The sequence below is a fragment of the Drosophila rhopaloa genome, unplaced genomic scaffold (assembly GCF_018152115.1).
Source record: "Drosophila rhopaloa isolate 14029-0021.01 unplaced genomic scaffold, ASM1815211v1 contig_69, whole genome shotgun sequence".
Classification (NCBI taxonomy): domain Eukaryota; kingdom Metazoa; phylum Arthropoda; class Insecta; order Diptera; family Drosophilidae; genus Drosophila; species Drosophila rhopaloa.
In genome coordinates, this window is record NW_025335166.1 from 1,592,347 (window position 1) to 1,618,770 (window position 26,424).

The 26,424-nt window shown below is 39.2% G+C and overlaps 3 protein-coding genes across 3 annotated transcripts; 1 reads left to right on the top strand and 2 right to left on the bottom strand.

Annotated features, from left to right (window-relative positions):
* Positions 1-1,012: 1,012 nt before the first annotated feature.
* Positions 1,013-2,724, bottom strand: LOC108052294 (probable cytochrome P450 6a13). Its single transcript, XM_017134665.1, has one exon. It carries the CDS (start codon positions 2,713-2,715, stop codon positions 1,234-1,236), a length of 1,482 nt encoding a protein of 493 aa, XP_016990154.1. The 5' UTR covers positions 2,716-2,724; the 3' UTR covers positions 1,013-1,233.
* Positions 2,725-2,833: 109 nt separating this feature from the next.
* Positions 2,834-5,133, bottom strand: LOC108040807 (probable cytochrome P450 6a14). The gene is made up of 2 exons (XM_044461780.1): positions 3,903-5,133; positions 2,834-3,847 (listed from the first exon to the last, which is right to left on the bottom strand). Exons 1-2 carry the CDS (start codon positions 5,005-5,007, stop codon positions 3,432-3,434), a joined length of 1,521 nt encoding a protein of 506 aa, XP_044317715.1. The 5' UTR covers positions 5,008-5,133; the 3' UTR covers positions 2,834-3,431.
* Positions 5,134-7,798: 2,665 nt separating this feature from the next.
* On the top strand, positions 7,799-10,282 carry LOC108052293 (probable cytochrome P450 6a14). Its single transcript, XM_017134664.2, has 2 exons — positions 7,799-9,244; positions 9,306-10,282. Exons 1-2 carry the CDS (start codon positions 8,131-8,133, stop codon positions 9,719-9,721), a joined length of 1,530 nt encoding a protein of 509 aa, XP_016990153.1. The 5' UTR covers positions 7,799-8,130; the 3' UTR covers positions 9,722-10,282.
* The last annotated feature ends 16,142 nt before the right edge of the window (positions 10,283-26,424 follow it).

A 26,424-nucleotide genomic window follows, 5' to 3' on the forward strand; every position in this document is an offset into this window, starting at 1 on the left:
GGTATAAGCGATTTGATTCCATGTTATTTGGAGGTCATAGTTATTTATAACTTTAAAACTAACTGAAAGGTTTTTTGTTTAATTATTATGTGGTGACTTTGCCAAGAAAATAGGTTTAGGTGCGCTTAAGGGATTGGAAGGTTCCAGTATCCGTTTGAATTATCGTAACTGCTCTTAAGAGTTTCCTTTAATCTCCGGTTTTTTTAAGTTTAATTGTATCGATTTCCTGGTATCGTAATTTATCCTTAATTGTAGAGGCCAAGACGAAATGCTAGAAAAGGCTAGAAAATTGAATTTGTTCACAGTTTTAAAGCACTCTGATTCTTGAAAAAACGTTTAGCATCGGAGATTATTAATGGCACTACTTTCCCGATAATCCAATCCTGCAAGAAAGAAGCTCAGACATATAAAAGTGTAATTATAGGGAACATCTTTAAGAGGCTCACTTAAAACTGTGTTGAGTGCTAGCCCTAAAACTAGAGTCAGCGAATTGCCAAGTGGTCTCAAAAACTCTAATAAAATTCTTTTACCATTTTTATCTGGAAAATACATTTAACTAGTGGTGATACTAGTGTTACTCGTCATCTGTTTTAAAAGTTGGTTTATCCGAAAGCGGTTATCCATTACATCAACCTTGGTTGGTGTTGTAGCAGTAAGCTTTGTTTGTAAAATAACTGCCTCAGCAAATATACTCAATAAACGAAAAATATGTAAGTAAACAAGTTCGATATTTGTTGAATCAAATCTCCTCCAAGCGTAAAATTTTAAAGCATTTTACAATTAATTTTGTTTCGGCATGTATAGTTTTAGGTTTGTTTAATTTTATAAATTGATAATTTTTTCATGTACGTTAAATTACAATTCAAATTCAATAAATAAAAAATAACTAATACTCTAAAATTTTGCGAATCAATAAAGATACCAAAAACTCTGAAACATGCTATATAATAAAACCCGAAAATCATCAATGTTTTTTTTAATGAAATATATGATTTTAATAAAGGGTATTTCATTTTCGTTCTTGAATTTATTTTATATATTTAATCATCATTTCTGTTTTGATTACTAAGCTTTCGAGGTAAACATTTCGAGAGAGTGTAAGTATAAAGCTTTATGCTTGTAGACAATTTCTTTGCACTTAAGTATATAACATTACTGCAATCTCCGACAGCAATTTCTCGTAGATAAGAAATTGGTTTGAATACTTCAATCGTAATAAATAATATAAAATTTCTAGGGTGCGGACAGTCTCTCCATATGTAGATGAACTCCCTCCTGGGTTGCAATCAGGAATGTGCGACTGCTAAACTTCAGCGGGATCTGTGTTTGCTCCGATCGGCTGAACTTAAAGTCTCGCAGGAGGTAGACCAGACCCACCTTCACCTGCAATTTGCCAAATCGCTCGCCTATGCAATTGCGAGGACCTTCGCCAAAGGGCAAATAGGCGAACGGATGGCGGGCCTTGACCTCTTCCGGCTCAAAACGACTGGGATCGAACTTCTCTGGCTCTGGATATATCTCTGGATCGTGGTGAATACTATGCACAGGTATTATTATCTTAGTTCCCGGCTCTATAGTTAAGTTGCTATCCGGCACCAGGTATTCCTTGGTGGATCGTCTCGAAATATGAGGCAGTATAGGGTACTTTCGCAAGGTCTCGTCTACCACTTGATCCAGATACCGCATCTCATGAACAGATTCGTAGGTGAGCTTCTGGTCGTTGCTCCCCAAAACGTCTAGAACCTCAGCTCGTAGTGTATCCTGAATATCGGGGTTCAGGGCCAGTTCATACAGGCAAAAGGCCATGGTGGTGGAGGAGGTATCAAATCCTGCCAGGAAGAAGACTAGTGCCTGGGCCGCAATCTGCTCGAGGGACAACGCATCCTTGTCCCCATCTTGGCCCAACTCCATGAGCAATTGGATCAGGTCGTTGCGGTGGATATTCTCCCGTCGTCTGTAGTCCAATGTCTGGCGCACGGTGTCCAGGAAAAATTCACTGACCTTCGGTCGAAACAGGCGCAGGCGCAGTGACCTGGCCAGATCCGGTTGGGCGAACATGAAGACCTGGACGGGCACGGAATGAAGGGGCTGCGAAACGACAGAGCGTCCCATGCGTCGGAATTCCGACTCCGGATCCTGGAGGCTATTGCACTCCAGACCAAAGGCACAGCTACCGATCACGTCCGTGGTGAAACGGGCGCACAGATCCTTGGCCTCGATCTTGCCGACCTGCTGAAGACATGCCTGCGTCAGCTTCTCGCCCACGTCCACCATGTTGGAGAACATGTACTTCATCTTTCCGGAGCTGAAGACCTGCGTCAGGTTTTGGCGCAGCCAACGCCACTCGGGTCCGTCCAGGAACAGCAGATTCCCGGTCAGCGGATCGTCCCGGACATTATGAAACAGTCCCCGATCGGCGAAACTGCCAAAGTCACTGATCATTATCTTCCTGACCAGCTCCAGATCTATGACAAAGAGCGCTTTGCTCAAGAAGGTAAAATATCCGCAGAAGCGTTCTTTGCCCCGGAATTTCCCATAAATCCGCCTGTTGATATCCGTCCAGTGGAGCTCCTTACCCAATCCCTTCATATTTCCGCGGAGCAGGTGGGGTTTTTCGCCGGCCACGCCCCTGCGCCTCCAGTAGGCGAAGTGCCAGCGGAGCTTCACATAGAGCAGAAGAACAGCGGTGAACACGAGAACCAGGACCGTGAACATGGTGCCCACACTTCGATCAAAAAGCAACTGAGTGGAAAAGTGGCGCACACATGACTTAAAAGCGGGAAAGCTTTCCCAAAGTTATTTTCATTTGTCATTATCCAAATACATACATAAGTACACAAATGAGTCATTTTATATAGCTCTTCAAAAATTGAGAACAACAAGTAAAATAACATTCCTAATCAGGAATATTTAGTGCATATCTACTATTTTATAGCTTTTAAGTACAGTGATTATAAGTACATTATTACTAGCTAATTCAAGGCTTCATGAAAAGAGTTTAGAGTCCAAAACATTCGGGATGGATTGGAGAACCAATTTTAGGCTACTCAGATCATTTATATTATTTATTATAAAAATTTCATCCTAATGCTACAAGTAAACTTATAAATAAGGGCGCTATTCACATAGAGTTAAGCAAATTTAGACACTTGTTCCTAGCATATTTGAACGGGAATCTTTTGATTGGAGAAATATGTTCATGAATATTGTCAAATGGCACGTAAGGAGGGTAATAAACATAAAATGTAAACAATGTGGTCCGAGTACACTTAAGAAACAACGGCCTACATTTTAAAATTTGAGTATTAAGAAACGAGATAAAGAGAAGTTTTAGAGAAGTTAATCATATCACAAAGCCTAGCACAATGTACAATATGGATTATGCGGATTTATTTGTTTTCCCGCAACTTTGTGTTTTGAAAATGCATTGCCTAGATGCGTTCAACTTTCAAATGAACGCCATGCTTGGTGGACAAAAAGGGGCTGCGAGTGTCCAAAGTCAAGGGGACTTGTGTGGATTTCGAAACGCCGAACTTGAAGCGTTGGAGCAGGGACACAATGCCTATCTTGGCCTGCATTTTGCCAAATCGCAAGCCGATGCAATTACGGGGTCCATCGCCGAATGGAAGATACGAAAATGGATGGCGGGCCTTCACCTCCTCTGGATCAAAGCGACTGGGATCGAAGCGTTCTGGTTCGGGATACAAGTCCGCATCATGGTGAATGTTGTGGATAGGTATAATCACTGTGGTTCCCTTCTCGATTATCAACTCTGTATTGGGAACTTTGTAGCTCTGATTAGTTTGGCGCAGAAGTTGGGCAACAATGGGATGTTTCCGCAGAGTTTCTGCAGATAAACGTGGGTTAGGGGTTTTGTCTCATAATTTTTATATGCTTCTTACCTGCCAGCACTTGGTCCAGATAGGTCATTTCGGCTAAAGCGTCATAGATGATCTCGCCTCCCCCCAGAACACTTCCTATCTCCTCTCTGACCCTCTGCTGAATATCAGGCTGGAGAGCTAGTTCGTACAAACAGAAGGCCATGGTACTGGAGGAGGTCTCGAAGCCAGCTAAGAAGAACACAAAAGCCTGGGCTGCCATTTGCTCCAGGGTCAGTCCTTGGGACAGATCGATACCCTGACCCTTTTTAGCCGCTTCTTGGTCCTCGGCTCGGAGCTCTATCAACAGATCCATAAAGTCGTTTCTCTTTATGCCATTCTTGAGGCGATAATCTACGGTGTTTTTTACGGCCGACATGAAGAATTTGGTCAGATCATCCCGTAATACCTTCATCCGCAACTTTTTGGCTAGCTTGGCATTGGTAAATATAAAGGATTGCACCAGCATAGTGTGGCGGGGTTTCTCGAAGATTATGCGACCCTTTTTTCGGAATTCGGCCTTGGGATCCTGGAGACTATGGCACTCCAGTCCGAAGGCACAGGAACCAATTACATCCGTGGTGAACCGGGCACACAGGTCCTTGATCTCCACATCGCCGTCCTCCACTTTGGCAGCCTCCACTGCCTTATCCATGGCGTCGGCCAGGCGCTGACCCACCTCCACAACCACTCCCGACATGTGCTTGATCTTGCCGGAGGTGAAAACAGGAGTCAGCTTCTGCCTCATCGACCTCCACTCGTCGCCCTCCAGAGTCAGAAGGTGTCCTGTCAAGGGATCATCTCGCGTATTGTTGAATAGGCCACGATCTTGAAAGTGATTGAAGTCTTTTATAAGCACTTGCTTGATCAGGTCCAGATCAGTGATCATGGCCGTTCGCTTGAAGAACATGAACATCCCCGCAAAGGGAGCCTTGCCCTTGAACTTGTCGTAGATCCTCTGGTTGATGTCCCGGAAGTGGTACTTTGAGCCAATTCCCATCATATTGCCAATCAGCGGAAAAGGTCGCTCATGAGGAACTCCCTTCCGGGCCCAATAGGTGTAGGAGTTGTGGTAGAAACTATAAACTAGAAACAGGGCCACGGCGAGTAATGCTATTGTTAACAGCATGGCGATCACTTTACTTGTCCAGCTTTAAATTAAATATAATATTGACTTTTGCACTACAATAAATTCCATAAACTAATATGCGTCTTAAATTTGATCAATTAAGTAACGTACGTCTAACGGACTTAATTTGTACAAAACACAATGAGAACTGAAATGTGTTCGTCGAAGCATGAGGTATAAATATATAAATTCTAACAAGAGAGAACGCTATAGTCGAGTGCCTCGACTATTAGATACCCGTTACTCAGCTAAACAACTTTAGATTTTGCATTAACATAATGTGAATTAGAGTAACCACAGGAAAAAAGGACAAAAAGTTCAAATTATCAATTTGAATTAGGCTGGCAGCTTTACAGCACGAGCATCAGCACCAGCGCTGCTTTAGCGCAGGCAGCTTTTGTCCTGCACCAGCATACACACATACGCCATTGTTTGACTCAGACCTCCAATTTGGCTAAGTTGATTTGATTTGCTTAGTTCTTGGGATATAGTTCGGTATTGACAAATGAAAACCATCGCAATTTCCTTTAATAGAAATCCTTATCGAGAATTAACGTTGACTCTGTTGAGCACCTTGGCCAGCTGTTCCAAAGTCATCCGTTAGATGGCGCTATTGTATTGCGCCATCTACCCGGGCCATGAAAGGCGGAAATGTAGGCGCTAGCCAGGCTTAAGCGTTTAATGAGTTTTTGGGCGTTAGAGTGGGCGTGGCAAACTTTTATTAGGCCAATCGATAGGTATTGACGAAACAAATACATATCAATTAAAATTTTCATAATAGCATCAAAACTGTGGCCACAACTTGTGACTTGTGGGCGTCAAAGGGGGCGTGGCACCATTTTGAAACAAACTTGCGCTGCCTAAAATCTACATGCAAAATGCCAATCTTCTAGCTTTTATAGTTTCCGAGATCTCAGCGTTCATACGGACAGACGGACAGACGGACATGGCTAGATCGACTCGGCTAGTGATCCTGAACAAGAATATATATACTTTATAGGGTCGGAAACGCTTCCTTCTACCTGTTACATACTTTTGCACGAATACAATATACCCTTTTACTCTACGAGTAACGGGTATAAAAAGCTTCTATACAATATCTCTCTTTTGACTAAGCTTTGGGTCATATGTTTACTCAAAACAAAACTGATAGATATGTAGCTTTTTTGAGTGTCTCTCTGGTGTTGTTTTTTTCAACAAAACGGTCAAAACAAAACTGATTGATAAAGCAGTAAACAAATGTATTATTTGCCGGCAAAAATGCTTCATAATGCTGAGAAGAGCGAGAGAGTACCGGTTTATGGCTTCATGGCAAACTCGTAATTGCAAAAAGAACTGATAGTCTTTTCAATGAATACAGTTGCGTTCCTGAACATATGTAGTTGTTCCTCGCCTTTAGCTTAAAACGAACGTTGGCTTTTTTATTTCCCAACGCAAAATAAAATAAATATTATTTGCTAGATAAGACTAAATTGAGTAGAAATACAAAACAAAAACATATATAGCTTGCCGGTTTTAATAAGAGCTTGGTAATTTTCAAATATGGGAGAAGATTGTTGTTGTTAAGTAATGGACAAATTTTTCAAAAGCAAAGTTTAATTAAAATAAGTTTTTTTAAGTAACTGTTCTAACTGTTCTATTACAAATTTTGTAAAATTATTTTGGGATTAATTTTTTAATTTAATATAGCCTGTATTGATTAAGATTTTAGAAAATATGGTTCATTTGAAAAAGTTGATGAACATTTTTTCAAATGGCAAATCATGATTATAAAATTAAAATTGTTAACAAATTTTTTACTAGTTCATTCGAGTGTCTTGCTCTGTCTACGATTTTCTTTATCAAAATGCCTTCTACACTTTAATGTGATAACCAAAATAGAAGTGATAAGAAAAGCGGCAAACAAATGTTCTAAATAATGCTGTAGACATATTACTGACATATCAGTTCTATGTACTTCTATGGAAGTACTTTCTATCACAAAAGACAATAATAATGCAATAAGGCGTATCATGTAACTGGGTTAGGAATGCTATTCGCAATGTTGAAATATTTGTTATCTCCTCGTTAGCCATTTTGTTACACCTCTAGCCCACATATTTTTTTGCAAGGTATGAGTACTGAATGCTTACTTTTAGTTCCTTCTAAGGACAATTTTCCAATCGACTCCTTTAGTGTTTGTCCTTTTAATTGAAATGTGAGCCTCTATGCAAACAGGAACCAGGAGGAGTTTATTGACAGACCGTTGATGATTTGTTAGACGACTTTTGCGATGCCTTTAGTCCGTTGCATCTCACCTTTAATTAAAGTCGGCAATTGCAGAAATCAAATGAAAAAAAAAATCGATTAAATTGACATGTTATTATTGCTTTTATATTTTTCGTAATAATCGAAGAACCACCAACAGTTATTGAAGAAATTATAAAATTTAGTTAAAGATTTGAACTGTTTAAAGGAAGCGAGTAATCACCATTTAACATTAAAAAATGCATTGTCCGTATGCAACATTTATGCAAGTACAGAGTGAACTGCAAAAAAAATTAAAAATGCTTATTAAAAGTTACCTTAAAGTATGATTCACCTTTATTGTACTCACTTAAGTACAATTAATTTGTTATTCACGTAATTTCTTTCATCTAAATAAAGTTGTGCATATCAAAATATCTTTAATGGGAGACTGTTCATTCGTTTAGAGAGATCTCAAGCTTCCTAAAGTTCTAAAAAGCTCTACAGAAATCTATAATCATCGTGCTAGGAACAAATTTTGCAGTTGTTACTGAACGCCGAACAAGTGAAGTCGGGTAACAGATAACATTTACCAAGTATGCATAATTATTTCGTCAGCCATTAAACGGATTACTCATTAGAATAAATATTTATTTGTGATTGCTCAACAAACATGTAACCAGTTTTCTTTTGAGTTTCGGAATTTTGATCTGTATATAAACCTACCAATGCTGTGCATCACTTTGGTTCGCTACAAGTTTTAACAAAGTGCTAGTGTTTGCCAAGAGATAATGGCTTGTTAAAAGCTCGACTAACGTATAAAAAGGCGAACTTAGCGGCTAAACAATCAGTATGTTCTGAGAGTTAAACGGAAACAGTGTTAGGTGATCGCTCGCAATGCTTTTTACAATCGCCCTGTTGGGCGTAATCTTGGCCTTGGCCTATTACTTCTATATCAAAGTCTTCACCTATTGGGAACGCAAAGGAGTTCCCTTCGAGCGTCCACTGATGCTAGTTGGCAACATGAAGGGAATCGGGTCGAAGTTCCATTTCCGGGAAATCAACCAGAGGATCTACGATCAGTTCAAGGGAAAGTCTTCCTTCGCCGGAATGTACATGTTCTTTAAGCGAACCGCCATGATTACCGACCTCGACCTGATCAAGCAGGTGATGATCAAGGACTTCAGCTACTTTCAAGATCGTGGTGCTTTCAACAATCCCCGTGACGATCCCTTAACTGGTCATCTTTTCACCTTGGAGGGCGAGGAGTGGCGATCGATGCGACACAAACTGAGTCCCGTTTTTACCTCCGGAAAAATGAAGCAAATGACGGGAGTCATTATCGAAGTGGGTCATCGCCTGGCCGAAGCCATGGATACCTCAGTGCAGGCGGCAAAAGTGGATGATGGCTGTGTGGAGATTAAGGACCTGTGTGCCCGGTTCACCACGGACGTGATTGGTTCCTGTGCCTTTGGACTGGAGTGCTATAGTCTCAAGGATCCCAACGCCGAATTCCGCACCAAGGGCCGACAGATTTTTGAGAGACGTCGTCATTCTCAGTTTGTGCAATCATTTCTTTTTACCAACGCTAAGTTGGCTAAGAAGTTGCGCTTCAAAGTATTTCCCGATGATATAACCGATTTCTTTATGTCGGCTGTAAAAAATACTGTGGACTATCGCCTCAAGAACGGCATAAAGCGAAACGACTTCATCGATCAGCTAATAGAGCTCCGAGCAGAGGACCAAGAAGCGGCTAAAAAGGGTCGGGGTATCGATCTATCCCAAGGACTGACCCTGGAGCAGATGGCCGCGCAGGCCTTTGTGTTCTTCGTAGCTGGGTTTGAGACCTCCTCCAGCACCATGTCCTTCTGCCTGTATGAACTTGCCGTGCAGCCCGAGATTCAGCAGAGGGTGAGGGATGAGATTGAAAGTGTGCTCGGCAATGTGGAAGAAGGAGAGCTCAATTACGACGCCTTGGCCGAAATGAAGTATTTGGATCAGGTGGTGGCTGGTAAGAACTTAACTTAAATGAACTGGGGAACTGAAAAAATTACAAATTCATCTTCCCACAGAAACCCTTCGGAAGCATCCCCTTCTCCCCCATTTAATAAGAGAGTGCAATCGAGACTACAAAGTACCCAACACAGATATTGTTCTGGACAAAGGCATCACTGCCTTGATCCCCGTACACAACATTCACCACGATCCGGAGATATATCCAGATCCAGAGAAGTTCGATCCCAGTCGGTTCGACCCGGAGGAAGTCAAGTCTCGCCACCCGATGGCATATTTGCCCTTTGGCGATGGGCCTCGCAACTGCATTGGACTGCGTTTTGGAAAGGTTCAGGCCAAGGTTGGTCTGGTTTCGCTGCTTCGTCGCTTCAAATTTTCCGTATCGAAACGCACCGAAGTTCCTTTAATTTTGTCGAAGAAGGCTTTTCTGTTGTCCACCGAAAACGGCCTTTATCTGAAAGTAGAAAGCATTTAAGTTTAAGCCAAAATAAATATGCAAATTAAAAAGTGGAAGTTAAATAAAACAAAAGCAAAATAAATTGAACACCTTTAAAAAAAACAGTTACGGGTTAGAAGTTAAATAAAAGATCGGAAAGCGGAAGGCGGGACTTAACCTTATATGAATCAAGCGTTAGGCTTAAAAATAGTAAAATGAACAATATTCACCAAAAGTGTTCTCGCTTATGATTTAGCTTCTAATAAAAAATCATCCCTATGAACTATATTAATAGAAATATTTTAAATTCAATTAAAAAGTAAACAGTAACTTCAAATACTTCAGTGTTAAGTTTAAATATATATTAAAATTTGTTAATCTGTGTTGAAGAAAAAGGTAAAAATGAAAATAGATAAATTAAATGATTTAAAATTAAACGTATTATTAATGAATAAGCATTAAAATAATTAAGTCAAATTGATATTGGGACACAAATCAGAGCTACAAATATTGTTGTTTTTATTTGAATGCTTGGTAAAGCTGAAAAGAGTGAAAATATATCAGAATGCTCTTTGTACAATAAATTTTAATAATTTTAAATTTGTTTCCTTCATGTTGGTGGTGTGAGGCTATGTGATAAAAGGAAACTGGAGGAGTTTATTAAAAGACTGTTGATGATTTCTTAGACGATTTTTGTGATGCCTAAGGGCAAGTGCAAAAATTAAGCATAAACGCAATTAAACTAGCATAAAATCAAACTCCCGACGTCATCAAATTCCCAGGTCGCGCAAAATTTATGCGAAAGCGATTAAAGGTCCATTAAACGGTACTCCAGCTGGAAAGCGTCTTTGTGGCGGCATTAAAGTGTTTGAGCCGCCTTACGTCCACCCCAAAGGACCTCTATCTGCGGCTCTTCAGTTAATAATAAAACGGTGTCGCGCCTAAAAGCATTTTGTGACTGCGTGCGGGTGTGTGTGCTGTTTTGGTGCTTAAAGGATTTGGGCATAATGCTTACGGCCCGTTTTATGCCGCTAATGCGCCATCTTCCAATCGACATAAAAATCGTAATGCCGCAGTAAAAGGCAGCTAGACCTATAAAACTCGCAGCGTGACAAACAAAAATCGAAACCAAAGCTGGAATTAAATAATCAAGCAGTGCCTACAGAAATTGTGGTTATTATAAATTAATGGCTTTTATGCAGATTTTGATCAAATCGTGGTTCTTTAAAATAACAATTACGGAGAAAGTGTATAAATTAAACAAAACGTATGTTATGATGATATGTTATTTTACCCTTGCAGAGGCTATTACAATTTCAGTCAAAAGTTTGCAAAGCAATGAAGGACCCTATATTCCGTCTGTCCGTTTCTACGCAAACTAGTCCCTCAGTTCGCTAGCTACTTGAAACTTTCTCAAAAGTTGTCTTTCTATATATACTACATATAAGTCGGAACGAGCCGGATCGGGCGACTATATCATATTGCTCCATAACAATCGGTTTTTAATTTTTTTTTTTGGGACTTGGTAATACTTAATTATTATGGAATTACGGTTTTAATTAAATTAAAATAGGACAACAATATCATATAGCTGACATCGAAACGATGGCAAAATGCAGCGCAAAATCGACATAGCTTCATTGTTTTTAGTAATATAGTAAGACATTGAAAACAGCAATAATTGAATCACAATCACAACCCCTTTTATAAAATTGTATTGCATGTATGTATATGCAGAAATATTCGTTGTATCCAATGTCGCTAAGATTCACATAGTATTGATCCACGGTATTCAGAAATGCTTCAGAACTGTGAATTACAATTTTTATACCCTTGCAGAGGGTATTATAATTTTGGTCAAATGTGTGCAACGCAGTGAAGGAGACATCTCCGACCCTATAAAGTATATATATTCTTGATCAGGATCACCTCCTGAGTTGAAATAGCCATGTCCGTCTATCCGTCTGTCCGTCTGTCTGTCCGTCTGTCTGTCCGTCTGTCTGTCCGTCTGTCTGTCCGTCGGTCTGTCCGTCTGTCTGTTTCTACGCGAACTAGTCTCTCAGTTTTAAAGATATCGAATTCAAACTTTGCACACACCCTTCTTTCCTTTGCACGCAGTATATATAGCTGCCATATAACTGATTGATCGGAAATGCCATAACTCTGCTGTTTGTTATGTTAGGAAGTTGGGACTTTCTATGGGTTTTATATTTGGCCAATCAATCCAACGTACCAAATTTCATAAGGATCGGCCGACTATATCCTATAGCTGCTAAATAATTGATTGATCCGAAATGCCATAACTTTGGTGTTTGTAAAGTTAGGAAGTTGGGATTTTCTATGGGTTTTATATTTGGCCAATTAATCCGACCTACCAAATTTCATAAGGATCGGCCGACTATATCTTATAGCTGCCATATAACTGATTGATCGGAAATGCCATAACTTTGGTGTTTGTTAAGTTAGAAAGTTGGGATTTCCTATGGGTTTTATTTTTGGCCAATTAATCCGACCTACTAAATTTCATATGGATCGGCCGACTATATCCTGTAGCTGCCATATAACTGAACGATTGGAAATGCCATAACTTTGGTGTTTTTAAAGTTAGGAAGGTGGGATTTTTTATGAGTATTAAGAATGCATCATATGAATAATTTTGGAGAATATCACTTGCAGAATATTCTGCAAGGGTATTTCAACTTCGGCTCCGCCCGAAGTTAGCTTTCCTTTCTTGTTAAATATGAAGATTATCTCACGCAAGGACAAACATTCCAATTGACAGTTTGACTAACCTTTTCAATAGAGCATTGGATTCCTAGACGAAAGAGAAATGAAGTATTATTATTATACCCACAACAAGCAAGGACAATTTTAATCAATTTTGAACTATATATAGTTAACGTGTGAGTTTAGATTCCAACAAGATTAGTACTTACTAAAAATTGGTTTATATGGGGAGCACAAGAGACCGTAGTCGGACAGACCTAAATGTTTTCCACAATATTTTTGCCAAAAGATAATTTTTGTTTGTATGTGAAAATCGAAGAATTCTCAAAAGTTGTAGATACAAAAAAACTTCGAAGAAGAAATGGTTAAAATTAGTTGCATACCAAAACTGATTTAGGTGGCAATTGGGAAAAAATTATTATATCATATTAAAGTTGTATATTACATCAACCAAAAAAACTCGTAACCTCGAGGTAGCGATTGCACATTCAAATCAAAATTCTCGAATATCAGAATTGTGTGAGGAAAAATAGAAGAATTCATTAATAGAAAAATACAATATTTTCTTTTGTCGCACCCAGTAGGAAAAAGTAATAGCTTTTTTTCTAGATTAAAACAAAAACAGAACTAAATTTTGTCACAAAATTTGGTATTAGAAATTTCAGTTTTTTAAATTTTGCTCCTTTAACCGCAATTTCTGAATTAATCATAAATTCAAAAGAATAATATGAACAGATGTCGTAAAACCTAAATATGAGTTTGATATACATCCTGATACGGAGAAGTACGATCTCAGGCGCTTTGACCCGATGGACATTGTAACTGCATTGAACTGCGTTCTAAAAGGGTTCTGGCTATGACTGGCCTGGTGATGCTTCTTTAAATTTTCCGTATCGAAACGCATCGAAGTTCCTCTGATTTTGTCGCAGAAGTTTTTTGGCCCTTTACCTGAAAGTGGAAAGCGTTGGAATTTAAATAAAACCAATTATGTTTATAATAAAGGGTCAGAGAAAAATCAGATATAAAGGCAAATACTGCGAAAATGAAAATAAATTAAAACTCAATTTACATCAAAAATGAATTATTTTATTAAAGATAAAACAGTGGCCAAAACTTTGCTAATTAATTTGTTACAGAGGACTGGGGCTAAATCAGATTAAAGAAGTCAAAGTTGTTTTAGCTTCATTTATTAGTTTGTTTAACAACATGTTAACTGATCAAAACTTTTTCAGATTTAAAGCCATACCAAATATGTTCTGGTTACTGAAATTTATAGTTATTGTTTACAATGGCCAAAAGCAATACCCAAATATTTTCATAAGATTTCCCAATAAAAATGATGAAGCACAGAAAATATCCAAATGGAAAAGGTTTTCGTATAGTTTAAGCCCGTCTCTTTATAACACACAGTTACATCGCTTTGGGCTCTGCGTTACTTTAAAAACAAGAAAGGAAAGCTAACTTCGGGCGGAGCCGAAGTTGAAATACCCTTGCAGAATATTCTGCAAATTATATTCTCCAAAATCATTCATAATGCATTCTTAATACTAATAAAAAATCCCAACTTCCTAACATTAAAAACACCAAAGTTATGGCATTTCCAATCGTTCAGTTATATGGCAGCTATAGAATATAGTCGGCCGATCCTTATGAAATTTGATATGTCGGATTCATTAGGCAAAAATAAAACCCATAGAAAATCCCAACTTCCTAACTTAACAAACACCAAAGTTATGGCATTTCCGATCAATCAGTTATATGGCAGCTATAAGATATAGTCGGCCGATCCTTATGAAATTTGGTAGGTCGGATTAATTGGCCAAATATAAAACCCATAGAAAATCCCAACTTCCTAACTTTACAAACACCAAAGTTATGGCATTTCCGATCAATCAGTTATATGGCAGCTATAAGATATAGTCGGCCGATCCTTATGAAATTTGGTACGTCGGATTGATTGGCCAAATATAAAACCCATAGAAAGTCCCAACTTCCTAACTTAACAAACAGCAGAGTTATAGCATTTCCGATCAATCAGTTATATGGCAGCTATAGGATATAGTCGACCGATCCCGGCCGTTCCGACTTATATACTGCGTGCAAAGGAAAGAAGGGTGTGTGCAAAGTTTCAATTCGATATCTTTAAAACTGAGAGACTAGTTCGCGTAGAAACAGACAGACGGACAGACAGACGGACAGACGGACAGACGGACATGGCTATATCAACTCAGGAGGTGATCCTGATCAAGAATATATATACTTTATAGGGTCGGAGATGTCTCCTTCACTGCGTTGCACACTTTTGACCAAAATTATAATACCCTCTGCAAGGGTATAACAAGAAGCAAAAAGAATAACAAAGTATACTCCCTCTAATCTGGAGCCAAAATTGGACTAAAAATCGTCCGTGACTCGCCCACTAATTTGCTCATTTCTCAAGCCAGCTGCTAACCGGGAACGACTGTTTTGACAGAATTGCATGTGGTATGCAATATGTTCGCCATTCGGGACGAGTGGAGTTCTCCAGCCAGGCAGAAGTTTTTGCTGCGGCACTTTTTGATAGTGCAGTCACGCCACAGAATCCTTGGGGCAACAAAACACAGCAAGACAAAAAACTTGGAGCTGCAAAACAAATGGAATAATTAGCCAGAATAAGATGAACTTGCTCACGGCAAGAGGAAAACCCACAGAACAGGTGCAGCACTAGAACTTGTATTCCCAGGAGATAACCGAGCATCTATCTGTATCTGTTTTCGTTTTCTGTTTTTGTAGCTTTAAGGTGCGGAATGGTATCTGAATACCCACTGGATGACCAGCGGGCAGAACTAAAAACAAAATCAAAACCGGTTACAGAGAAGGAGTGCAAAATAAGACAAAAACCACGAGCTCTCAGTATCCTGACTGTATCGACTGATTGGATCCTGGTGGGTGTTTCTGGGCGGCTGTGTCCCTGTATTCTTGTGTTCATAAGACCCTGCGGACTGACTGGATGGCCATTGATTTTCGCTCAATTGGCGGCGCTGTCTATTCGGAAAACAGCTGCCGTGATGGGTCGGAAAAATACAATATCGCATGCCTCCAATGCCACTTTTCGCACTTCTTTTTTGCCGGCCATAATTCATTTAGGCCAAATTCCTTTTAGTTCCACATAGACAATTTGAGCCGATGCCCTGATGCCCCATCATCATCGGCGGACGAGACCCACGCATCTAGCCTGTGTTCTTATTATTATGTTATTTACATTTATTATTGATTGATAACAAATTGCTAAACATTGACTAACGAGCGCACATTGTGGCCAAAAGGTCAAAGTGTCGGGATCCACCTTTCGCACCTCGCCTTCTCAGCCCGAAAGTCCTGCACCAGCCGTAATTATGTGAAATTCTCCGGAAGGTTAAGTATATCATCAGCAGATTCCTTCTCTTCGCATTGCTGGGTCACGTCGTTTTGGTGTTGCAGGATGAACATTGGGTGAGATAAGTTTCCTAGGTTTATAGACACAAACATATATTTCCAAAATCCTATCTGAAATATCACTTATCCACAGTTTCGTCCGTCGCAATTTGGATAATATATACAATAACCATTTAACTTAATGAAAAACAAAAATTAAATTAAGGTAACCAATTGTAATGCTATTAATATTTATTTTACGTTTGCATTGCACTCTAGTATGTGTGTGGCCTTGCAGGCACTTGAAATAAATTTCTGATCCCCTCATGCAAGGGTATTCAGCTTTCGTTCCGATCACAGCCCTGGCGAATTTCCTTGCCGACTCAGAGATTTATGAGCTGCGTACTGATATAAATCATGCTTAGGTAACATTCATTATGCTTAGGTGGAGTCGGTTAGCGGCCTCCGGAGAAATTCTGGCGCAGCACACTTTTGCGGGCAGCGTAGAGGTGTTAAAACGGTGTTGAACTTTTATGGCCCAGTCGGGCATTTTGTGAGCGCTTTGCGTAACAAATGGCCCCAACCAAAAGCCATACAAATTGCTAATTACTTGAGCTGAAAGGTGTCCGAGTCACTTGAGTGGGCTTTGGCCAACTGCGGGATCTCCTTTGAGCGCCGGTGACAAGGCACTTTACAATTTCATTGGTCGTCTTATTTATGTTGTTTGCTAGATATTTCTCCTCAGGACGGCCATATAAATTACGACAGAAATATTAGCTGGCAAAGGCGGTAAAACATTGAATGCAAAGGCATTTTTAGAAGCATTCGACTGGAATGAAGTGGTAGTGGCTTTGTTTTTCCATCTGCATTATCTAACCGTTGCTGCAAGTATTTTCTGTTGGCAAAAATAGATTAAATTATTTTCCCGTGTTTGCTTGTCTCTAGTTTTCGACTTACAAACGCTTTCAATTCCGAGCGAAGCTGTGGAATTGTTTATTGGCCATTCGACTGCCGAATTTCCTTTTGGCAATTGATTGTGAGTGTGGACACAATCAATTTTTCCGAATCGTTTGGCAGACGACACGCATTAAGCCGTAAGAGGACATCAGCAGCTGGCCAATTCAGGCAGACAATCATTTATCATCCCGTTCGGGGCCTAATCAAATCAAGTCCTGATTAGATAAAAAGTCAACGCGAACTTGGTTGCCAGTAAGCGCCAGTCTGCTTAACATTCTTTTGGCAAATCCTTTAACAAATCCTCTGACATAGTGCGTCAAGCTCCTTGATTAATGGCATTACTGACTGCAACTCACCTAGTCACACACGGCGTATGCTCATTTTGCGGAGCACCTGCAACAACGAAGTCAAAGTCAACGAGTTGTCATCGCCGAAAGAGGCCCTCCCCTTCACCTGCTGTCTGCTGCTCTGCAATTTTGTGGCTCGGCAGGTGCTATTAGTCTGCTAACACCTTGATGTGCTCTTTTTGGCTGTGACAGCTCAATTGCTCTTGGCTTTCTCGATCCAATGCACTTCGCTGTAGGCAAAGGAGGCTATTCGGGAATCAAACTGCAAATCGAAATGGGTAATGGTGTACGTGTTGTTCCCTCACTGTGTCATTAGCAGGTAGTCCTCTTTTTTGATTTCATTGGTACTTTAGTTCAAAACTGACTTTTCCTTTTTATAAGAAGAAGGATGAAGACCAAATATCAGAAAGTCGGCAAGGGAGGGGTAAAAGGAAAACATTGTACTGTTCGTCTTAGTTATAAAGTTATTAATTTGATGTTGCTTAGTTTCAAAAACATTTCCTAGAAAATAAGTGTATTCAGAGGCACTTCCTAGAAAAATTCAAAATACAAAATATTGTTCAATGCTTTTTTCATAAGGCATAAGGCATACAAAATATTTGTATACTCAGACAACAAATATTTTTCCACATTCAACTCCCAGTTTGTAGCTAGGAAATTGTGCGTGAAGAATTTCATATCTAAAATTTGTGCATTGCGGCCCAATAAATCTTGCTGCATTTGCTTTACTGACTTCGTACTTTTGTAACCTTGGTTTGGCTGAAACTGTAAGGAAAACATGTACAAATGTGGGATGTTCGAATAAGTAACGCTTCGTTGCGCAATAAAAAATGCACTCAAAGGATGAAAGTATTCATGTAAAAATAAACCATTTGACAGCTAGTAGAAATCAAAAATATTGTATTTTATTTAAGTTCTTTAATGTTTATCGGTATAAAATATATGTTTTCTACAATTGCTCCCAAGTATAAGTTTTAATGCTAGCACAATAAATTTTCCACACAAAAAAATTTAAGTGTAAGGTTTCTGATTTAATTCTCAACATTTTTTGTGAAAGCATACGAATATTTTCCGATTTTCTTGTTCAATAACCTGTCTGCAGGTTCAAAATCGTGCTTGAAAAATTCAGGTAACAGAAAGTTCTTCAATGCAGTCGAATAAATCTTCCTGCGTTTTCCTTTTACTGGCATCATGCTTTCTTAGCCTTGGCTTGCTGAATGTTGATTTCTGTAAAGCAAATCGAATGAAAAAAAGACATATTTCAAATTGGAACAATATTGAAAGCAGAATATTGGAAGGACTACCTTCCTAAACAAATTGTATAAAACTACAGATTTTCCCTGTATAAATTGAAAAACACAAAATTCAAGCAAAAATGGAGGTTACAAATTAGTTTGGCGCTATTATTCTCATTCTTTTTTGTATAGTACATTTTTTTAGTTTCAGCAGTAATAATATAAATTGAATTTCACGTAAACCAAAACAGCGCCGCAGGAATGTGCAAATATGTATTGTCAAATTAACTTAGTGTTTTAAGGTAGTAACTAAATCTGTGTTGCTGACAGATGCCATTCATTATTAAAAGACATTTGAGTAATTCTGTGAATTAATTAATATTTGGAGGAGGTCAATTGTCGTGTGAGGGTTTCTTAGCTTCCACGCATCCTATTGACCTTTGGCACTTGTCGAATCAAATTAAGTTGCCGTTTTATCCTGGCTCTCGAGAAGTGTGTATGACTATTATCGTACATTTGCGCCGTCTGTCTATGTCCCAGAAAAAGTTATCTGGCATTGACTCCGATATTGTGTTCGACTTTTGGGTCATATATGGTTAACACGTTCGTTGGCCCGTAATAACCGAATTATCTCGAGTTATGTTCGAACGCTGAACTGTTGGCCGAGTCGTTGACACTTTCGTTCGTCTAGAATACCATAACTTAAGCGGATTAAGACAATGGTCAACGATTTCTTCACATTCTCCGAGGCAGCTGTTTGCCAGGGTAATTTATGCGAGTTTCTTGTTTTGCCTCGTGTTATTTTTTATTTTCTGGTGGCTGCCAAAGTCATTTGCTGTAATGACAAACGGAGTTGGCAACAATTGTAAAATACATGACATGGGTCGTACACATTATATTTTGTGTGAGACAACTTTCCAGAGGAGGCGGGCGGGCTCCAACACATCTAGCCGGGGCAATTTCCTTGAAGGCGATGCCTTGGGGTTGTGAGTTATATGTGCAACTTAATTTGCTGCTGTCACACCTGTGGCTTCCGCCCAAGGAAAGTGGCAACCTTGGCCCTGTTTGACATAAATTTATGAGCGACTGCATCATAGGGGTGCTGGGTCCTTGTGTGGGCCATAAAAAACCGTTAGCAGATTTAATAAAATATATTCGGTTTAATAAATAAATTCGCCTGACAACACAGCTCGTTTCTAAAGAGAGCCCGCCATTTAAGAGACCGAAAGTAAAGGTTGAAAGTAACTCCTGTTAACGCAGCACGTGTTGCTTGGCTTTCGATTTCATCTGCGCAGCATCTCTGTTAAAATTTCCCTCTGTTTTGGCCAGCATGTTAGCGGCTTCGGGACTTCGGCTAATGGCTTAGTGTGCGAATCCCGCCCGCTGCCCAAGGACGTATCCTCGTCGGTGCGCCGGAAAACTGTTAGGAAAAAATACGAGTTTATGCAGTTACAAATTAAGATTTAACGAATTGTTTGCATTTCTGTGGCCTGTTGTCGTCCGAAAAAGATTGGAAATGTTGCTCAGAAAAAAATGAGATTATATTCCCTCTTGGATGGTTGATTAAAATATTGTGTCAAAAAATAAAAACCGATTAAGCAAATATTGCGCAGCTTAAACAATATTGATATTTAAAGCTACCAGCAAGTGAGTAACGAAAAACAGAAGTATATGTAATTTTATCCTTTATTGATGGAACAATATAAAAAATCTAAATACGTTACATAAAAATGTAAGTGAATAATAAAGTTATAAGCAAACAACTGCTCAGGCTTTAAACCTACATATTTTAGCTGTGTTCAGCATCCTTTCAGTCTTTTGTTTTTGGGATTGTGTAACTTCCGATTAAAAACTAATCGCAGTTTGCTGACTGCCTTTGGCGAAAACAATTTGCCGGCACAAAAAAATGCATCAAAAAAATAGTGGAAATCAATTTTTTTCTCTTCGTCCGCCGAACCAAAAAACACATGTCCCTCTGAAAGACCGACCACTTAATAAAGCGTCAAAAAAGGCGACCGCAGCTAGATTTATAGCCAACACGTGTGTGAGTGTGTGGGCTGATAATGTGGCCGAGAAAAAAGGAATATCAAATTCTATATATATATTGTGGCAAGATATTTATGGGCGCTGGCCAGAATTATTGCTATTGATTTAGTAGTAGAGAGATGCCACGTCCCCAGAGGTTATTGCCTGACCATAAAAGTTGGCCAAAAAGCATTTAGAGCACAAGGTTCTCCCGGAATACTGTATCACTGAACTGCACATTCATAAACTCATTTCAATTTGTTTATCATACGATTTGTGTAGATTTTCCCAATTATTGCGGGCAATTCCATTTGTCATTTTTAAAAGGCACAGTTCACTGGCTAAGCGCCCAATTAGAGAATAGTGGTACAATGGGAAGGCCGCTCAGGAATATAGCATCCATCAATTCATTAAAGCTGCCATTTGGTGGTAAATAATTTCGATGCGCCTGCTTCGGACAGCAAACAATGAGCTCCAATTTTAGTTGGTAGGTAAGCAATTATTCGAATTATTTCGAAATTCGGTTGTCGTTCTTGGGGAAAAATTGCATTCATTCAATCGCAGTTCAAAGAAGAGGAAAATTGTTTGCTTGTACGTGCGTGTTTAAATTGCAGTTGGAAAACCAAACAGAATATGTGAAAGCTGAAGCAGAAGCATTATCAGATTAATGTAAAATATTTCTGTGACTTCATTAGTGATGTAAGCTGAGCTAGACAACCAAATTGGATAGCCCCATGTCCCTAGAGAAAATTGCGTTATAAATTTACAAGTCAGAAAGTGCAAGACTGCATGTGAAAATTAAAATTTAAAATTGGGTCCCTTCCCAAATGTCTCGTTATGTCCATTACATGCCCTTGCAATTTCAAGGTTTCTATGCTCGCCGTATGAAATTCACATAAAAGCCAGCTCATTACAAATATTTTATGAAACTTTTCGCACTCTAGATGCAGCTGGTCGCCGTTTTTCCATTCATCCAATGCTGTCCAAACAAAGCAAAGCCATCGGCACTCTGCAGGAGCCCACTCACGTTATCCTCGCCATATATCCAACTTTTTCCGCCCTTTCTATTAGTGCAGCAACTTTTGGCGCCAACGCATTTGCATAGAGTGCTGAAACAAACTTGCAGCTGCTGCTCGTGAAACTTACAAAAGGATCCGGCAGAAACTTTTCCAGGCAACGGCTCGTCCGTACCTCTATTCCCGGACTTCCTCGTTTATGGCTTTTACGTGTAAAACAGCGACCAGCAGGGCTGCACATCATTGTCAGCCAATGAGTCCGTATGCAAAAGTCAAACCATTTCCGGGCTGCTTCACGTGCGGCGTTGTCTAGCGGGAAACTTTCACGGGAGCAGCTGATTTTACTTTCATTTGCATAAGCTGTTTGATAATACCCTACAAATGGTTGGGTAGTACGAAATAACTCGAAAAGTAGATTGCTTATTGCAAATACACTAGAAACTATTTAAATTTGCTATATCGCTTTTTTATTTCGAACCCTAATTTAAAATTTTTTTTCATTCGACTTTTGAAAAAGTGTTATCCATATAGCTGTAAAAATTATTGACTATTTAGAAAAGGAAAGTCGGATAGACAGACAGACCGAGATACGAAAATGGCTAGTTTGACTTTCCTGATGAATATATATAAATATATATATCCTGATCAATATATACTTTATAGGACCTCCCTTGCTGCGTTCCAAACTTTTGACTGAAACTAAGTGATTTCGAGAAAATCGCGATTGAACTCAGACCTAAAGGGCGCCACTTCTAATATTTTTTAAACTAGTTTAAAATAAATTAAAACAAAATAATTGTTTGTCTTAGCGAAACACATATAGCCCCTTACTATCATGAAATAATATGAATCATTATACCCTTGCAGAGGGTATTATAATTTTGGTCAAAAGTGTGCAACGCAGTGAAGGAGACATCTCCGACCCTATAAAGTATATATATTCTTGATCAGGATCACCTCCTGAGTTGATATAGCCATGTCCGTCTGTCCGTCTGTCCGTCTGTCCGTCTGTCCGTCTGTCCGTCTGTCCGTCTGTCCGTCTGTCTGTCCGTCTGTCTGTTTCTACGCGAACTAGTCTCTCAGTTTTAAAGATATCGAATTGAAACTTTGCACACACCCTTCTTTCCTTTGCACGCAGTATATAAGTCGGAACGGCCGGGATCGGCCGACTATATCCTATAGCTGCCATATAACTGATTGATCGGAAATGCCATAACTTTGGTGTTTGTAAAGTTAGAATGTTGGGATTTTCTATGGGTTTTATATTTGGCTAATCAATCCGACATGCCGAATTTCATAAGGATCGGCCGACTATATCTTATAGCTGCCATATAACTGATTGATCGGAAATGCCATAACTTTGGTGTTTGTAAAGTTAGGAAGTTGGGATTTTCTATGGATTGTATTTTTGGCCAATCAATCCGACGTTCCCAATTTCATATGGATCGGTCGACTATATCCTATAGCTGCGATATAACTGAACGATCGGAAATGCCATAACTTTGGTGTTTTTAAGGTTAGGAAGTTGGGATTTTTTATGGGTTCTATAGTTGGCCAATCAATCTGACCTACCAAATTTTAAAAGGATCGATCGACTATATTCTATAGCTGCCATATAACTGAACGATCGGAAATGCCATAACATTGGTGTTTTTAAAGTTAGGAAGTTGGGATTTTTTATGGGTTCTATAGTTGGCCAATCAATCTGACCTACCAAATTTGAAAAGGATCGGTCGACTATATTCTATAGCTGCCATATAACTGAACAATCGGAAATGCCATAACATTGGTGTTTTTAAAGTTAGGAAATTGGGATTTTGTATTGGTTTTTTATTTGGTCAATCTATCCGACATACCAAATTTCATAAGGATCTTTGGTGTGTTTTTCAGATTTAACTTTAAACCTAATTTAGAATTGTTATTGAGCACTGGTACATATAAGAAAATTTGTACTTAGTCATAGAATATGGCTATCATAGTTATCATCATAAATAAAATCAATCAATAAAATTTAACCCCCTCGAACTTTTCCTTAATGGTAATGCCAACTTTTGAGAAATAGATTTATTAAATATTATTTGAGTCTGTCGTCGATCCATTTTTATACCCTTGCAGAGGGTATTATAATTTTGGTCAAAAGTGTGCAACGCAGTGAAGGAGACATCTCCGACCCTATAAAGTATATATATTCTTGATCAGGATCACCTCCTGAGTTGATATAGCCATGTCCGTCTGTCCGTCTGTCTGTCCGTCTGTCTGTCCGTCTGTCTGTTTCTACGCGAACTAGTCTCTCAGTTTTAAAGATATCGAATTGAAACTTTGCACACACCCTTCTTTCCTTTGCACGCAGTATATAAGTCGGAACGGCCGGGATCGGCCGACTATATCCTATAGCTGCCATATAACTGAACGATCGGAAATGCCATAACTTTGGTGTTTGTAAAGTTAGGAAGTTGGGATTTTCTATGGGTTTTGTATTTGGCTAATCAATCCGACATGCCGAATTTCATGAGGATCGGCCGACTATATCCTATAGCTTCCATATAACTGATTGATCGGAAATGCCATAACTTTGGTGTTTGTAAAGTTAGAATGTTGGGATTTTCTATGGGTTTTATATTTGGCTAATCAATCCGACATGCCATTTCATAAGGATCGGCCGACTATATCCTATAGCTGCCATATAACTGATTGATCGGAAATGCCATAACTTTGGTGTTTGTAAAGTTAGGAAGTCGGCATTTTCTATGGGTGTTATATTTGGCCAGCCAATCCGACCTACCAAATTTCATAAGGATCGGCCGATTATATCCTATAGCTGACATATAACTGAACGATTGGAAATGTCATAACTTTGGTGTTTTTAAAGTTAGGAAGTTGGGATTTTTTATGAGTATTAAGAATGCATCATATGAATAATTTTGGAGAATATAATTTACAGAGTATTCTGCAAGGGTATATCAACTTCGGCTCCGCCCGAAGTTAGCTTTCCTTTCTTGTTTTTTATTTGATTGGATATTACCAATATAATTTTCCAAAATATCTTTGCCTTTTCTTAAATTTATAAAAATCGTTAGTTTAGACTTTGTTTAATAAATCGGATTTTATTTAAAACATATTTTTTTAAAGAGTACTAACAAGAAATGACTGTTAAAATCATTAAAATAACACATTAAATACCAAGTATACCAAGAATAAAATGTAGTCAATTTTTATACCCTTGCAGAGGGTATTATAATTTTGGTCAAAAGTGTGCAACGCAGTGAAGGAGACATCTCCGACCCTATAAAGTATATATATTCTTGATCAGGATCACCTCCTGAGTTGATATAGCCATGTCCGTCTGTCCGTCTGTCCGTCTGTCTGTCCGTCTGTCTGTTTCTACGCGAACTAGTCTCTCAGTTTTAAAGATATCGAATTGAAACTTTGCACACACCCTTCTTTCCTTTGCACGCAGTATATAAGTCGGAACGGCCGGGATCGGCCGACTATATCCTATAGCTGCCATATAACTGATTGATCGGAAATGCCATAACTCTGCTGTTTGTTAAGTTAGGAAGTTGGGACTCTCTATGGGTATTATATTTGGCCAATCAATCCGACGTACCAAATTTCATAAGGATCGGCCGACTATATCCTATAGCTGCTATATAACTGATTGATCGGAAATGCCATAACTTTGGTGTTTGTATAGTTAGGAAGTTGGGATTTTCTATGGGTTTAATATTTGGCCAATTAATCCGACCTACCAAATTTCATAAGGATCGGCCGACTATATCTTATAGCTGCCATATAACTGATTGATCGGAAATGCCATAACTTTAGTGTTTGTTAAGTTAGGAAGTTGGGATTTTCTATGGGTTTTATTTTTGCCCAATCAATCCGACATATCAAATTTCATAAGGATCGGCCGACTATATTCTATAGCTGCCATATACATAACTGAACGATTGGAAATGCCATAACTTTGGTGTTTTTAAAGTTAGGAAGTTGGGATTTTTTATGAGTATTAAGAATGCATCATATGAATAATTTTGGAGAATATAATTTGCAGAATATTCTGCAAGGGTATTTCAACTTCGGCTCCGCCCGAAGTTAGCTTTCCTTTCTTGTTTTTTTATATTTCGGGCTTATATATAAGACAAATTTTTCTTTAAAGATTCATGGTTTTAGTGTTTCAGTGTATTGCCAAACATACTCAACTTTTTAATAAATTCCAGATTATGTGCAAAGTTTTTTTCTCCAAAGTTGTGTGAGATTGTGAGCGCTGCTAATTTCGGGATCCTGTTTCGAGATGCGCACTTCTGCTGAGTATGGCGGCCATCAAGGTTTATTAAATGCAGGCGTGCTCGCGGCATTCCGGTAAAAATTTTATAAGCTGTGGATGTGCAGGCGGCGCCAACGACCGTGACAACGACGTGCACACGTCACCAATTATTCCAGACAAAATAGGGGGCGTGGTCCGGGCCAAGAAGCGGCTTTTGGCCTTGGCAAGGACTTCGCCTTTGCCTTGTTTCGCTCGGCTCGGCAGCTCCCCTTGCAGTTTTATAAACATGTCATTGTCTCCGCACGTCGGTCCGGGGATCTTCATTTAAAATTCTATAGCGTATGCGAACTGCGTGATTTCAGCCCTCCATGCCGCGAATTCCAATCACGGGACTCCAAGGACCCCGCCCAGCTCGTCGGCGAAACATCGCAAATATTTGCATTTAGCATGGTAGGAGAGAATTTGTCGTGGTAAATTCAAAAGAGATCTCCCGCCGATTTCATCGCGACACCAAATCTCGCAATTAGTGACATTGTGGGTGGCCATACTCGCAGCAGATGATATTGCTTTTCTCCCCTGGCACCTGGAATTTTCAATCCTGTCAGCGGCACGTACCCGGCAAATACCAGGTGTGCAGAAATTCCGCGAAGAGTATTTACGGGGAATTCGTCAATACTTTAAACCAAATATTAATTAACGCCTGTGTGCATATTTATCTAAAGAATGCATTTGGACAGTCCTATGAATACGTCGTTCTTTTCATTGGTGTTGAAAT

Coding starts and splice junctions, on each gene's coding strand:
- LOC108052294 (XM_017134665.1), bottom strand. CDS start 2,715: ATGTTCACGGTCCTGGTTCTCGTGTTCACCGCTGTTCTTCTGCTCTAT.
- LOC108040807 (XM_044461780.1), bottom strand. CDS start 5,007: ATGCTGTTAACAATAGCATTACTCGCCGTGGCCCTGTTTCTAGTTTAT. Junction 3,848..3,902: donor TCTGGACCAAGTGCTGGCAG/GTAAGAAGCATA, acceptor GTTTATCTGCAG/AAACTCTGCGGAAACATCCC.
- LOC108052293 (XM_017134664.2), top strand. CDS start 8,131: ATGCTTTTTACAATCGCCCTGTTGGGCGTAATCTTGGCCTTGGCCTAT. Junction 9,245..9,305: donor TTTGGATCAGGTGGTGGCTG/GTAAGAACTTAA, acceptor ATCTTCCCACAG/AAACCCTTCGGAAGCATCCC.